Here is a 16,761-nt window from a genome sequence, read left to right on the forward strand (position 1 = left end):
TCACCTTCCACAAGCTTGACCTCATTGATCACGTCAATGGCCTTGTCGACGCTGAGATGATTGTCAGTGAACAGAGCAGACAACACCTCATTCTCTTCTAAGTTAAGTTGAGGTATGTCCCGATGGCACTCTCATCTAGAGCTATGAAAATTTCTTCGGGTGCTCCAAAAGATTCTTATAATAATAAGATGTGTACAATTTTAGGTTCTCATGTCCTACAATTGTACCTCATCTTGTTCAAGCTGAATTATTTTCTTCTTTCTATGCTTCTCATTAGCTATCATGTGGAAGAACTGTGTATTATCATCTACTTGGGCGAACTTAGAAAACTTTGCTCTAAGCGCCCATTTCATCTATGAGATGACTCCATCAGGCGTGTCTTTCCTTCTGCTCTGTCCCCGTTGCTGTGGCGTTGTTTCCGACGTCATGTGGGAGCAAGGAGGTTTTGTCGTCCAGGAGTGCGCGCAGACGGTCGTCTGTGCAAGTGACAGCTGGAAGATGGTGCATCCCGTGCTGGGTTTGTGGATGGTGGCTGACAGTTCTGGTTTCCTCCTTCGATGTTGTTGTCGTGCGGGAGTGTCAGATCTAGAGTTTGATGACGTGTCCGGGGACATGTTGCCCCGGTCTGATTCTTTCAACGGCAATGGTTTTGCTTCTGGCGAGCTACTTTCGAGGTCCATAAACCTGCTGATCAGTGATGGAGCCGCGTCAAGCTCGGGTAAAGAGGTGATATGTTTTCTTTCCCTTTGGTGGTCACATCGATGGTGTCGGAGCAGAGGAACATGCGCTGGTATTTTGCATATGATTATTCTACCTTTTCAGTCTTATAATGTCAGTGCTTATGTGCCCTGTAACCAGATCTTTATTTTATAAATGAGACACGTATTATCAAGAAAAAAAAGTAGACTATTACAAAGCCAGATTAATTGCGAAGATCCCATATTCCCAGGGAATAATACCATTCTTTTGAGAGGAACCGTGGAATAATACCTTCCATGGACAGAGCCCAAAGAGGAAGGAGAAAACTCGATCGAGAGGTTTAATAAATCTCCATGTCTGTCCTGAGTCTTCCTGGAATGGAATACTAGATCGGCAATGCGCCTTGGCGCGAGGGTGCCGGTCCCAACGATATGGTCAACCGATAAAAGATCAAACGGCATGATGTATCAGTATGAAGGCAAGTTTTAGCACATGTAATAGAACAACCGATTATCTGGCCGGTTCAAGAGTAAGAAGAAACATTCAATATGTGCCAGAAGAGTAGCATCATCAAGTTAAACATGGGCATGAGACTATCGAAGTTAACCCGTGCCAGAAGCAAGGCAGGATCCACTACAGTCATACAAATAGAAAAACTAATTAGCTAACAATGGCAATGGAGGCGATAAAACTACGAAGCCATAGTTAGGCATACAATAGATAGCTTGGTTTGGTTGCCTCCATGAGTGCCATTCCATATGAACTTGATGTGAATAGTTTGTGAGATAGATGACCACAAAATTATTTTTGTATAGGCAATGCACTTGAGATTTGCTTTTAAAGCATATGGAGAGTGAGCGATGGTTTCCCCCTTCTAATCTTGGAAGACGAAGACCCAGATCTGTTATTCTTTGATCCCTGCCGCCTCGACAAAATTTTTAAGACCAAGAGGATTGTTGTCAGCTTGGACCTAGCAAGATATGTCATAGTAATCATTAAGCAATCACATTGGTAAGCAACACTCGAGAGCACAGTAGAACCAAATATATACATGTTGACCATATCTTAATAATGATAGATCCATTTTTCTGAAAATATAAACAACCAAGCTTCCTTGTATACAGTGACTCTACCGGCAGTTTGGTTTATTTGCCTGTGTGTGTGTTGACTTGCTTAAGAAGTCATAGATACAAATAGAAGCATAATAAGTGGTTTTAGAAAATATATCAAGTTCTAAAGATAAATAAAACTACTTTCAGTATATATAGTAGATGCCATTGCAGATAACACTCCAATACTAACATTAGAAAAGGTAATCTGGTTTTGGTCACCCATGAAAAAATTAGATAAACACCAGATGGCAAACAAAATACATGTTAAGCCTCCATCCTTGTGATTATTGTTTTTCTTGTTCCAGAGCTCCTGTAGAAATGATTTACATGGTGATCCGGAAAAAGTTGAAGCAAGCATATAAATAGTGACCCTCCTAGTGAGTGAACAAAATGTAAAAAAACTCATTTTCATTTAGTGCAAACTATGATTTAATCTTTCTTCTTTTTCCAACAAAAATGTTAATATTCAGAAGGTAGTTGGAGACAGGGCTACACCTTATGAAGGTTTTAATCTTACGGTTCAATGAATTGCATAGGCAGAGCACACAGTTGATGGATTCAAACTATTTTTAAGAGATGATGTGGCAAGGCTAAGAAGATGAAAATAATTAAGAAGAAAAGTTCATGGTCAACAACTTACGAAGATTTAACTGCGTAGTGCCTCATGGCAGTCATCAACCTTTGAGCCGTAGAACTGTAAGATCAAACTGAGACTCAAGCCTGCATAACCATAGGAAGAAAAGGATCATCAACAAAGAGGACAAAGTGAATCAGGAACCAGTTCCTGGTTCCTCTAAAAAATCATTCTAAATGACAAACTGTGAGAAGAAAAAAGAACTGGTCTAATGACATAGATGCGTTAACCGGCAAACACTACCAAGTCAGATCAAATACTCAGCTTATTTCTGTCCCTTTTCAATATTAAGAACGATTATTAAGTAACCAGGTACATAACAAAAACAACTAATGCCTACATAGTAGCTCATCTCTCTTAATACATCTACACTGATTTCGATGTACAATTTAGGACCAATGGAAAACCAGAAAAACACAAAAAAAAACTCACACAATAAAGCTAAAACTAAATATTGCACGCCGTCGAGACCTATCTGGCGTGCAACATCTGTCACTACCGAAGGACATCGGCGTCAATCACAGCGGTAGGGCCATCAGCATAGCCAGCAGGAATTGCATGCCAAACCACGGTCGCAGCTATGCAATGGGCTACAGATTTATAGGCCGAACCAAGTACGTGCATAAGTCGGAAACAATGGGTTACAGATTTACCATCAAATAGTTGCTCGCTTATAAGGGTGTAAGTGGATGGACTCATTTAATAGCAGTCACCATGTATATCACATTATCATCTAATCAAGAACAGTTTTTGACAAATCGGAGATTTTGAGTAATGTCTGAACAATGGCATAAAAAGAAATCTGAATCACAAATATGCACAATATGACAGTCGATGGCCAACATTCAGACAAAATCCAATATTTGAGATTAATCTAAAATATTTAATACCATAGGCAGAATATGATGTTAAATGGCACTGACCACACCATGAACTATTACAACTACTGATAAACATAACCCAAACAGGAACAGTTGAAGCTAGCTCACCATGGGAAAAATTCAGTTGATTTACTCGGTTATAAAGTTAAATAGGTTACCTCAAGTAACGGTGCTGGACGATACATATCATCAACTCCTGCAATTACCTATCAAACATTCCATAGAAATAAACATCACTGGATGCCAATGCATACCACTGCTTGATGAAATAATATATAAGTAATACAAAACTACAATTCAGTACATTATTTAGTTTTTGCCAGAAATGGGAATTAAAATAAATCAAAAGAGAGACTATACTTTCATGTGAGAAGAACATCTTGAGTTTATAGCTTTCAGGTTTGTAGTAACAAACAGGACAACTATGAACTGAAGATACACATCGATACTTCTCTAGGTTATCTCACCATAAGTCAACATAATTGCAAGGTCAAATGGAAAGAGGCCGGAATACAACTACTTCAATAGTGCAGTAACCATGTAAAGAAAAAGATACATAACCGCAATAGAAGAAATGCTAGATGAGTAATTTGTTGACGCCAAAATAAGATTATTAGATACATATCCGTAATTATCAAAAAACATTGAAAGAAATCATCTAGTATAAGCTGGAAGACATGGTACATCAAATCTAAAGGAGAAGCACCCTAGATAATATCCACTGATTTTGATAATCAACAACATCGATATAAATCAGAACAATCTTCAACCATAGTATCCTATATAGCACCCCAAAAAAATCAGAACAACAGGTAAGAAGAACAAGCTAACTGAGCAACAAATGAAACAAAAGGGGCCCCAGAATTATATACACTGCATTATTCATCATTGACAGAGTTTTGTTAGTCAGTTCTATTTTCTTTTGGAGTATAAAGGAACTAACAAATATAATATAAGAGCAGTTCTTTTTTCTTTGATAATATAAGAGAGTATAGGAATCACAGAGCTTGTTTAAGATATTTTGTCACATTAAGTAGTTCATATAAGCCTAATCCAGAACTAAACAGAGAAAGATAGAGAGTGAAGAGAAATAAAGTAGGTGCAGAAATAATTTAAATGTAAATACAGAAATAAAGTAGAAATAGAAGTAGAAGCAGAAATAAACTTTAGATGTAGCAATCAAACTAAGTAACTTATATGCCGGACCAGCTCACCTTGCCTCATGTTGAGTCTCAAGGAGGGTGTCAAGGAGGCGAGGCATCCCAATCGCAACAAGGCGAATCAGAGGCAACCCATCTTAACTCGACGTCCTGGTCCTCCTTCAGGCAACCGTCAACGGAGTGAGCACAAAGTAAAAAAAGTAACATGAACAAACCAATAAATGTACCTTTGATGAGAATGCCCTTCTTCTTTCAGTTCATTGTACCTTGCATCTGGTCAGTTCACTGAAAATTAAAGCAAACATTAAAAAGGAAAAGGTTGAGAAAAGAGGTCCTCACCGAGTTACAAAATATAAATTAAACATGAATACAATGTATTTTATATTTGACTCTCAAACACATGTTAGAAGGACATGTAGTTTTCGAACACATTCAGATTCAGAACAGATCAAACTGGTGGAATTGATTCATCATGGTATTGAGGTACATGTATCTTCTAAATACAGAACAGTTTTTTTAGAAAATGCTCTTTCAACAAAATGATTAATGGAAGCTCAGTTGTCTAGTGTTGCATTGGAAATGTATAAAGGAAACAATTCAGGTGATAAAGAGGAAATGCACCTCTTCGGGAACGATTCCCGAATGTGATGGCAATAGCATTGCTCTTGTAATGCCACAAAGCACCCTGCACAAGATAACATATAAAATGTGGTAAGAAATAGGAAGGAGATAAACAAAATATAACTGAACAAATGTGCTTCCATCCTTGGGAATCCAGAAAATATACAAACACATTCTACTTTCTAGAAATCATAGTGATATTTTGTTCTAGATATGGATGGTTAGCTTGCGTCGACCCGCCTACATTCCACTTTCACATCATTGATTCTGATTCTATGTGGGGGTTGGACTAAAATGACAAGAATAATGTAGTGGTAGAAGTACCCACAAGACTAACATTAACATAATTAATAAGAATCTCAAGGAACGGTTAGCAGCCGCAAGATCCCCAGCAAAAAGACCATCTTTAAGACATAATCTCACCATGCTATATGCACATAATATTGGTTTGATATGAACTGAAAAAAATCAAGAACGAAAACAAAGAGAAGTCAATCAGTCCATACAGAACCATACAGAACCATTTTGGCAAGTGAGAAACAACCAAAAAGGAACCCAAGAGCATGCCAAAACGATATAAGTGCATCATTAATATATTTCACTCAAGATAAATGTATACTGGAAATGATGGATAGATTAGAATATTGAAATACATGACCAAACCTAACTGAACTAAGCCTCCTGGAATACATCACAAAAAAATTAGTCTTCACGACTATTAGTCGAATAAATAAAAACCTTGAAAAAAGAACAGCCATGCTGGAGCAACAAATGGAGAAACTACTACTTGAAAGAGTACTTTAATTTCTATCTGAATTTCAAACAAAGAAAAATATTTTCTGCCAGGTGGCTACTGTCACCCACTCCAACCCAATAAGCACACATGTACACACAAAAATAGAATACAAATGAGCAATGGTGTCTCTGTGTTTAAGTAAATGACAACAATGTATCAAGAAACTCAGTAGAGCAATGTATCTATTTCTCAAGGAACAAATGTTCTCATACTTCAAAATGCCACGTAGAAAACTATCATACAGTGGAGATAACAATAAAACAAAATACATCCAGTATACTTTTTCTTAAATGTGTCCCCATATTTTAGGCAAAAATATTAGTAATATATACCATGAAGAAGCTTTACTCCAGTCAAATTTCTAATCATCTTCACATGGTTGACGCTAATGAGCCCATCCCTGGTCTTATCACCTAAAACAAAGACCATGAGCTACAAAAATCACATTCTGCAATTCATGAAACATCTGAGGGTAGTGGCAGGCAGAGAGGGATCTCAGCACCAGGCGGAGAAGGGGGTCCCACGTGCTCCTCTTCGTCGCCACCACCCTTTTTCATGTGCACATAAACAGACCTGACAAAGAAGTCAATGGCATATTTTTCAAATAACTACTAATATGGAGCACTGCATTTGATACTTCTAGATTTTGCTAAAAGAGCAGATCATGTACAGCTACCTAGCTAATGATGATTGCTAAGAAGACGAAATCCAATCTAAAATATACTGGGTAATCAATGGTGCAGCCCCTCACCTAAAGTACAGAGGCACAACTACAAAGTTGTTTCCTGAACCAAGAGTTCAAATAAGGATTTAAGGAATAAGTCGTAATGAACAGAGGTCATGCAACTTTGGAAGCAAGATTTAAGAAAGAATTTGACCCAACCGTACATGGATATGGTGTGGTCTGTTATCTCGAGAGACCTCCTGGACAGTGGTGGTGGTCAAACGTCAACATCTCCAAAGCAAGGTGCTCCTCATATGTTAGCAAACTTGCATCGATTTGCTCTGAATCTCTGCAATTCCTGCGTTTAGTTCAGTCAACTCTAGTCAGTTCCTGGCAATGCCCTGCCTCAGACCTACTGGTTTGAAAGCCTGAACTCAAGAATTCCCACCGCAATACATAACCAACACCGAAATGCATTTTACTTAATCCATATAATAAGACTCACGAGGTAATGCAGAATAAAAATAGTGGCTCTATATCTTAACAAAACCAGAATGTAGATATTTCCCACAAATCACAGTGAGCAGGATGAGAACAACATGATAAAAAAACAGCTCTGCATCACAGAGTACGCAATCAGCTCTGCGTTAATTTGTCTTACAAAAAAAGCAACTAACGTGAATTGTACGATTTGACCTGCAGAGAATATTCTCTATTAAGCCAAATGGGCTGGTCAGTCGTACCATTTCTCCCCACGACCAACTGGTCTTATGACTTGGCCAATATCATTGAACATCTAGAGCTACACGATGCAGGGCTGGCCAAGATCCTGAAGAAGTACGACAAGCGTACGGGGCGGCTGCTCCGGCTGCCCTTCATCGAGGAGGTGCTCAAGCAGCCCTTCTACACCACGGAGCTCATGTCGAGGCTGGTCCGCGAGTGCGAGGAGACCATGGAGGCCGTGTTCGCCTCCGACAACAGTGGTGACCCATGGACGAGGAAGCACTGCACCGACACTGAGTTGACTCCCATGGCAACGGAGCAGGGTATTTTAAGGAACACCGTCGCGACGCTGGTGGCCATGAGGGAGCTCCGCAGTGGGAGCTGGACGTACGGACACTTCTCGCTGCCACCCTTGGAAACGGAGACCACCTTGACGGAGCATGTGTCCATCCAGGTTGCCGATCTCGTTCAATCTGAGGCACGTGGTGTTGTTCCGGTGGTTTGACAGTACGTAAGATTAATTGTACCTATACATATGTTTCGATGCCCGCTTATATTGCAGACTTTATTTTGGGTATGGATAGGTAAAAAAGAATAGCAAAAAAGGAAAAAGAAAATTTTGCCAGGTGATATAACATGTAAAAAAAAAATGAAAATTTTGCCAAGTGATGTCTCGGTTGAGTGATGTAACATGTAAAAAGGAAAAAAGAAAAACTGAAAAGAAAATTTTGCACGGATTTTAATATAAGATCTCACGAGTACAACTTCGACTGCGAGACTTAGTTAAGTCTCATTCGAGTAAGATTTAGCAAGACTGCCTTTTTATTTATTTAGAAAACACACTCAAAGGCATCTTATACTATTTGATACTCCCTTCGTCCCATAATGTAAAACGTTTTTGACACTACACTAGTATCAAAAAAGGCTTACATTATGGAACGGAGGGAGTAATTATTAAGGAAAACAGTAGTTGTACTGTACCAAGGAAAGACAACTAGACGCAAAAAGACCAACAAAACCAATATAATTACATTGAAAACCCTATTGTCTGTCTTTTCCCTTCGAATGTACACTGCTCACCCAAGATTCAAAATTGCACTGAATTGACTGTAATGGAAAGAAGCACCTGCAAACGCCAGATTATATATATGTATCGATGGCCACTTACCGGCGCTAGATTATATCTTACGAGTAACGCATATTACAGACTTTTTATTTACTAGCAAACATGCCCGTGTATTCCATCAAAAGAAAATTTGGACGCCACTACCTAATAAGCATAGCCTCAAAGTCCCCTTCACACGGCCCGCGTCCTGTATTTCATCAGCGTCCCATCGGCCTCCTTTCTGCCCTTGCCGAAGATGGCACCAAAATGTCCACCTGATAACAAGTGTGTAGACGTGATCAATTCAAGGTGACGAACTCGGCCATGACACATATCATTGAACCGCGGCAGCGCAAGGTGATATTACCGAAAAGGGTTTCCCCCCGCTTTGTATTCCAAAGCACCAACCAACAGTACAAATGCGATGCTGGGGCGGGCAGCACAACAAGCCCAAAGAAGAAAGGAAGAAGAAACAAATGCCAACAACGGCAGCTCGACTAAGCGCGGACGGCCCGCCACCACTACGCCCTCCAGAGACACACACCACAGCCCGAGGCTCCGAGTGCCGCGTACCAAGCAGCACCTCCAAGAAGGTATGCGACGTCGACGACGCTGCTGCCCGGACGAGTCCTAGGGTTTCCCCCGGTACGCGGAGGGAAATGAAGAATGGCTACCACCGACACCCTTCAAGAAGGAATGGTGGCACCCGCCGGTGTCACCGCATCGGAGCCGGACGAGCCGGCAAGGATTTCTCCCGCACGCCAAACACCACCGCCCATCCGGAGCCTCCCAACCAAACCACCGCCCAGTGCGCCATCGAGGTTGCGCCGCCACCCACGCCGTCTCGCTACGAGCACCAACACGAGGCCAAGAAGACCGGAGAGAAGCGCCACACGCCGAGAGCAGCAGCACCAAGGCCGAGCGGGAGGGAACCACCTCCACCACCGTCGTGCGAGAAGCCCACGCCTCCGGCACCGTCGCGGTAGCCGACCGGACACGGCAGCGGGGCAAACCAGGCCACCCCTGGCCCGGCCGGGCCCGAAACGAGCCCGCTAAGCCCCGCCCGCAGTGCTGCAGCAGGCTGGCTTCGGCACCGCCAGCCCCTGTCGCGCAACGCCGCTCCCCCGCCGCTCGGGAATCACGCCGCCGACCCGCCCCGCCGCCGGCCCGGCCAAGACCAGATGGGCTCCGTAGGGCCTAGATCTGGGCCGAACTCCGCCGCCAGGACATGCTGCAGCGCCACCCCGCCGCCAACGATGCCGCCGCCGTCCAGCCGCTCGCCCACCCTGCGACGAGGTACCCCGCCGCCAGCAAGACCGTCGCCGCCGAGGACCACCCCCCGGCGCAGCTCCGCCCCGCGCCGGAGAGCCATCGGGAGGGGAAAGGCAGGGGGGCCGCCGCCACCAGCGACCCCGGGGCCAGGCCGGCCGCGGGCGCCAGCGACGGTGGCCGGGAGAAGGGGAGAGGGGGGGCTGGAGGGGGGAGAGATCGGGGCACGGCCGGCCGCCCGCGGGGGCGGCGCGGTCGGGAGAGGGGGAGGGGGAATCTTTCCTCCACTTCTAATTCGAAGCGCGTTCCGCAAGGTGATATTTTAAACTAATCTCTCGATGTGGACACCCTCACTACCTTACTTCGCTCGCTTTTGACCATGAACTAGTTACATGGGAGGGCAGGTCGTGCTCGTGTCTACGCATGCCACCTTCCCAACACGCATGCCCGCAACTAATATAAACCCTCTCCGTCCCAAAATAATTGTCTAAACTTTATACCAACTCTAATATGAAGTTGTACTAAGCTTGGGGTATTTATTTTGCGACGAAGGAGGTACTAAAATGACACATTCGATGGCTATTAATACTACATTAGCTAAAAAATATCATCTGACTATTTACTGTTTGGTAATGATTGCACATATCAAAATAGGGATTTAAGATTGCTAACAGGACCCGCCACCCAGTAATAATAACGACATCCACCGGAACTTCATATATTCATTATTATGTTTCAGCCAAGTGGGAGATGTTGGATATTTATGTGGCTTCAAACATTTATTCAACATGATTATTTATTTTTTAACTCAATGTGGAATTATTCGTAGTGTTAGTGTTTGTGACGAGGAATAACTGATGAGGAATTTCAGTCGAGGTTCCGAGTACAACTAAGGGGGTGTTTGGTGATGTGTTGGTCTCGACACATCGATCACGTTGATCGAGTCACTAGTAATAAAGCGGGGCAACAAGGACAAGGGTGAGAGGTCACTGATGGATCACTAACTAACATATACTAAGCATATAGGACAACAGGTAAAGTAACTATAGCTGGTTACAAAAACAGACTATCCATCAGAATGTGCGATATAGGAATGATCAAGGGGTTTTTGCTTGCCTAGAAGCTCTACGGGAGGGACTGGTCGTCAAAGGTGTAGTCGTACCTGACAGCAGCGTCGGTCTCCGTGTCTACCGGAGAGAAGAGGGGGAAGTAACAATAAATATAAAGCAAAAAAGTGCATCGTGATGCATGACATGGCAATATATTTTGCTAGGGGTGACCTATTGCCGTGCTACACGTTACGGACGAAGCGGGAAAACATTTGGGAATGTTTTCCCGGCTTTTGGCGGTTATCGGACGGATGACACGGAGGGGGAGATTCCATGCTTGCAATTGTTGGAGGAATGTGACAGGTATGTGGATAGCACATTCAGATTCGTCATATTTTTCTGAGCAACTTTCATATATAAATTATTTTCATCCGAGTTAGAGATTATTTTATATGAATTTTCAAAGATTTAAACATTTTTTGGAATTTTTGGAATAATTTTAGTTATTAAATTTGAATTATCCAAAACAGTAAAAAAAATTGTCACCTACCAGTGGGCTACCCACTGAGACTGACATGCGGGTCCAAGTCATCGGCTGACTGCTCAACAGGGGTTGTGGGGGCCCACTATCAGTTGGACACAGCCGCTAACGACTAGGGACATTCAATGCCCACGTGGCCAGGTCAAACTGACCAGTGAGGCCCCTGATTAATTTAATTAACCAATTACTTTTTTAACCAGAGTGGTAAACCTTGCGGGGCCCATTGTCATAGACAGGGGCACTTAACCGCCTTATTAGCGGCTAATGATAGTGCCACGTCATCACCGCTGGAGACGGCGAGGCCAACCCGGCGGCAGACGACCATCGTATTCTCTTGACGGTACGCCAAATCGGGCGTGGTTTGCGCCATTGGACTCCTGGGATTGTGCGCTACTCGCTGGTGCCGGAGATGGACCGAATGGTCGCCGGAGTTGAGGCCCGCGACGAGGTTTGCGACGGTTGCATTCGGACAGCTGTCGGAAAAAGGGCTACGTGGCACCATTTTGCCCGCGGTTGGTCGGGATCGGACACGCGTTTGACAGCAGCTGCAGAAGCTGGGGTGGTCGGAGCTGAGCAGGGCAATGATGGCAAGCGACAGCGACTACGCGTGCTCCACGGAGGCGACACTGCGGGGTACGACAAGGCGGTCTAAGGGCACGGGTGGCTTCGTCGTGAGGCCCTGAGCATGATAGTGTGCTCGGTTTGCTCGGAAGCAAGCGATGGCTACGACGGCGAGCATGATAGTGATGGTCGGAGCAGGAGATCGAGGGGATCGAGCCTAGAGAAGGCGCATGTGGCAACAAAGAGGGGGAGAGGAAGGGAGGCTCATCGTGAGGGCATATGAGGGGTCGGCGAGGGTTTAGGAGCAGTAGAGGTGGCGAATCCATGGCAGCGAGTGTTGGTGGTCGGAGGAAGAATATGGCGGTGATCCAGTGATGAAGCAGGGCAGAGCTCGAAGGCGACCTCATAGGCGATGCAGTGGATGACGACGCGTCTCCTGGCGATGGTCTCAGGCGTGGGAAGGACAGTGGCCGCTGCTATGGCACGGCCATGGCGACGACGACACTCGGGTTCGGCGGAGGCGTCGAGGGAGAGGACAAGCGAGCAAGGTGGAGGGGGAAAAGTGTGTGGGAGGCGTCGAGGAGACCGAGGAGACGCGGGGGTGGTGTCCTTATCCTCGCGTCGGGGACGGACGGGTGTGCCTCGTTCGCCCACTATCACTACTAGGGAAAAGCCTAGAAGCAGCACGGGTTTTGGGCCTATCAGTAGCGCGGGCAGGAGCGCTACTGATAAGGCGCTACAGCTAATGCTTAGCAATAGCGCGTCTTGACACGCGCTACTGCTAAATTGACTTAGTAGCAGCGGTTCTTTAGAACATCGCTACTGGTAATTAGTAGTAGCGCTTCTCCTTACCCGCGCTACTACTATTATTTAGTATTTTATTTCTTTTCTTTTTCATGTTGTATTCATACACCTTTACACAAGTTTTCATACAACAGGAATTTAGAGATTGTTTTTACATCATAATGAGTTATTACATCATGGTGTGAAAGAACCGTGGACTAGTTTCAAGTGGATGTCCATCCACTTGAAACTAATCCGCGGTTCTTTCACCCAATGATACAATAATATCATCATCATCATCACATCATTAACAACTTAGCATCATAATACATCATTGTCATATAACACCTCCTCAATATCATCGTTTTCATCATTGACATCACATAACACCTCCTCAAGATCATCATTATCAACTCTAACACATTACCACATAATAAACATATTGTACCTCATAGGACCTATTACATTTGATTAAGACCTACTACATTTTCTAAGGTAAAATAACAAAAAACAAGATAACCCCTGACTCTCCATTATGGAGAATGGAGATTAGCCTGTCTCCCATTCTTGCCTTTCGCTAAATGTTACTTCCAAGAACCTCCTTGCGAATGTCCATATATTTCTTCCATTCTCTGATGATCATGTGTTCACGGGTTTTAGAAATCCGATATGCACAGGTGAGCTCCGTAGATTTACCTGGCAGTATGTTCAGAACTGAGATGCGACCATGCAGAGACATCAGATGAGGCACACAATCCATCGGGAGTTTCTGTTGAAAAACATAATAATAACTTCGTAGTTAGCAATGATGTACTAGTTTTAGAAGTATGCAAAAAAATGCACGGATGTCGTAATAGTAAAATATCTTACCAGGGTATCTCCAGAGAAGTTATCGTTGTTCAACACATGCACTAGTGGCACATATTCACCATAATTTGGAGGAGTTCGATAATAGTCAATGTAATTCTCAAGAAGAGTACAAAATGCGATCAAATGATTTTTCTCCTTATACGTTAATTGGGTGCCTTCGGTGTAGTGGGTTTTATCTACCATCTTCCGCACAGTCTTTGAAGAATCAAAATAAGCTGTCAATGGAAATAAGCTATCAACTATTTTGAAATAAACAATATAAATTAGTTAATAACTATGTTTGAGAAACTCACATAGCGGTACAATCGGAAGCGTATCAACAAGGACCCAAATGTCCATATTGTCTTCCTCGCTGTCAGGATCACCAAGATCCATGGTGACAATCATACCCTCATAAAAACCATACATTTTGCAAAGTGCTTTCCAATTTTGGCAACCAAAATGGGTTACGTTCTGAGCATTGCACAGGTTTACTTCAAAATCTATATCATGATGGGTCCTTAGGTGTATTTTCTTTGTTTCGAAATTTTCATAGTCTTCAAAACCCATCCTCTCCAAGACATAGCGTCTTGCATGGCATGGGATAAACTAGTCGAATTGTAAAATATCAAAATTAGACGTTGAAATAGTTGAAGTCATGCTTAATGGAGAAAAAAACACTTTTCGTTGCTGCGTACCGTTTCACAATTGAAGGTCTCCCCGAGCTTAATGCTGAAGCGCCGATCTTCGTCCAGCCGAACGAACCTGTCACACATACCTCGATCGTCATGGCACCAGCTACACTCCCCCGGGAGACCGTCGTCGTCCGAGTACGACATTTTCTACAATCATAATTCAAAGATTAAACTTGTACATATTCTAGCATGACCTTTGCTAAAAAAGGACATATCGAGCGCCTGAAATTTGCCAGAACGGAAATTAATCAACACTCCGGCAAAACATAGGCCACTCGGAGATGTAAACTGAACATGAACGGCCACTTGGGCAACCACATATCCAATTTGAGCAACAACACAATATATACAAGGATATTTGGCTGGTCTCACCTCGATGTCGGAGGGGGTCGGTGACTGGGACGACGGCGGGGATGTCGGAGGGGGTCGGTGACGGGGACGACGGAGGTCACCTGAAACCATATAAGTTATCACTAACAACAAACATGACATGTTCAACTAGTTTTATTAATTCAACTAGTTCTTACTAAATATAAACTTACTATAAATAGAAAAAAACTAGTTCTTTCTAAAAATAAAGTAGTTCAACTAGTTATATTAATTATCTTACTAAAAATAGATTAGTTCTGTTAATTCAACTAGTTCAACTAGTTTATTAATTTACTTACTAAACTAGTTCAACTACAAGTAAAGTAGTTCAACTACCACTACTACTACTAAAAATCTAATACTAACTAAGCAACATCTAGTACTAGCTAACCCTAAATTAACATCTACTACTACTAAATCTAGTACTAACTAGTGGCAGGGGGTGGGGGGCAACGGAGAGGTAGCTAGGGGCGGCGAGGTCGAGGGCGGTGGGAGGAGGGCTGCCGGCGGAGGAGGGAGGAGGGGCGGCCGCAGGCGGAGGGAGGAGGGCGGCGGCGGAGGAGGGAGGGGCGGCCGCAGGCGGAGGGAGGATGTGCGAGGAGGATGGAGGAGGGACGGAAGGAGGGGAGTACCTCGGCGTCGGACGGACAAAGGCGGCGGCGACGGACGACGACGGTTGACGCGGGCGAGAGTGAGAGTGTGAGTGAGAGGGCCGGTCGTGCGTGGGGATAAGGTAGGGATAATTGCAGCGCGTTTGCCAAAACGCGCTACAGCTAATCTGAGTAGCAGTAGCGCTCTACAGTAAAGTGCGCTACTGCTATAGCTAGCGGGGGGGCCAAGGTCATGGCAACTATAGCAGTAGCGCTGTATGCTATACACGTGCTACTGCTACTTCCAAGTCAGTAGCGCGTTTGGCAGACACGCGCTGCTGCTAAGTAGCAGTAGCGTGGTATTTTGAAGAGCGCTGCTGGTAAGATTCTGTGTATAGGCTTTTCCCTAGTAGTGTATAGCGAGGTGGGGGACTACCAAGGGAGAGGTGGGCTGGGCCGCCACGGGCCTGTCCCTGTGGCCTAAGGCCTAGGTATAGGTAAGCCCTTTTTTCTTTTTCTGTTTTAGTTTTTTTTGTTTTCTATTTATTTGGGTATCCAAATGATTTTAGTTATGAGTGAATCTTTGCACAAATTTACTACGCAATATAACAGTGCCACAAACACAAGTTGTTGGAATATTTGGACATGTACACATATTGGTTCAAATCTCAAAGCGATGATTAAATGATGATGGTCCACTTTATAATTTAGAAGGGATTATTTGGTGAGTCAAATGATGTGGTTTCAATATGACAAATGATCGGGGGGATTTGTAGAATAATACTAACATTTTAGTTTTACAGTTTAAAGAAATAATAATTTGACTTGTAATTTAAATTTGAATTTGACTTGATTTTTATCAAGTGGCAATTAAGCTTCGAAAAACATGATGACATGGCATCATTAGGGTGAGATCACTTTAGCATGATTATCAGGGCGTTACATTTCTCTAACCTTCTTATCAGCTTGGGTTAAAATTAACGCGATGTTTGTGAGTGAGTTATCACGTATACGATGCATAGAGTATCAAACTATTTACACGAAGGTTATCCGGGGTATGTTTTTAAACAACCTCCTCGCCAAAGTTATCGGGACAGAGGCACATAAGTTATTGGGCCTGCAATGTGTGAGTTACCATGTTATCCACACAATAGTAACCGAGGGCACACCCCTCGCCAAAGTTATCAGGACGGGGGTACATAAGTTATCAGGTCTGCGATGTGTGAGTTACCATGCTATTCATATAAAAGGGATATTTAATCAACCCCTCCCCCATGCCAAAGTTATCAGGACCGAGCTACACAAGTTATCAGGTCTGTGATGTGTGAGTTACCATGCTACTCAGACAAAAGTTACCGGGGGATATTTTGTCAACCCCTCCCCCATGCCAAAGTTATCCTGACCAAGGTACATAAATTATCAGATCTGCTTGTGTGAGTTACCAAGCATTGGATATGTAAGTTATCAGATATGCGTTGCGAAAAATACTCTGTTATTTATACAGAATTACCAAGGAATGTATCACCAATTTTTTTGATCAAAGTTATCGTAGTGTATATACATAAAAAAATCAGAATTAAATTTCGTTTAAAAAGGTGTATAAAAAATCGCGTCCCTACGTCTAATTACAAGAGAAAACAAGTTAACATGTTCGGTAGTT

The 16,761-nt window shown here is 43.4% G+C and overlaps 1 protein-coding gene and 1 long non-coding RNA gene across 2 annotated transcripts; one reads left to right on the plus strand and one right to left on the minus strand.

Moving 5' to 3' along the window:
• Positions 1-1,214: 1,214 nt before the first annotated feature.
• LOC123172894 (uncharacterized) lies at positions 1,215-6,309 on the minus strand. The gene is made up of 7 exons (XR_006485771.1): positions 6,236-6,309; positions 5,108-5,171; positions 4,714-4,771; positions 4,541-4,645; positions 3,485-3,532; positions 2,452-2,531; positions 1,215-1,669 (listed from the first exon to the last, which is right to left on the minus strand). It is a non-coding gene; the product is annotated as an uncharacterized lncRNA (long non-coding RNA).
• A 982-nt stretch (positions 6,310-7,291) lies between these two features.
• On the plus strand, positions 7,292-7,795 carry LOC123172893 (SPX domain-containing protein 3-like). The gene has a single exon (XM_044589786.1). It carries the CDS (start codon positions 7,292-7,294, stop codon positions 7,793-7,795), a length of 504 nt encoding a protein of 167 aa, XP_044445721.1.
• Positions 7,796-16,761: the final 8,966 nt, after the last annotated feature.

Source organism: Triticum aestivum, unplaced genomic scaffold, assembly GCF_018294505.1.
Source record: "Triticum aestivum cultivar Chinese Spring unplaced genomic scaffold, IWGSC CS RefSeq v2.1 scaffold57107, whole genome shotgun sequence".
Classification (NCBI taxonomy): domain Eukaryota; kingdom Viridiplantae; phylum Streptophyta; class Magnoliopsida; order Poales; family Poaceae; genus Triticum; species Triticum aestivum.

Coding starts and splice junctions, on each gene's coding strand:
- LOC123172893 (XM_044589786.1), top strand. CDS start 7,292: ATGGGCTGGTCAGTCGTACCATTTCTCCCCACGACCAACTGGTCTTAT.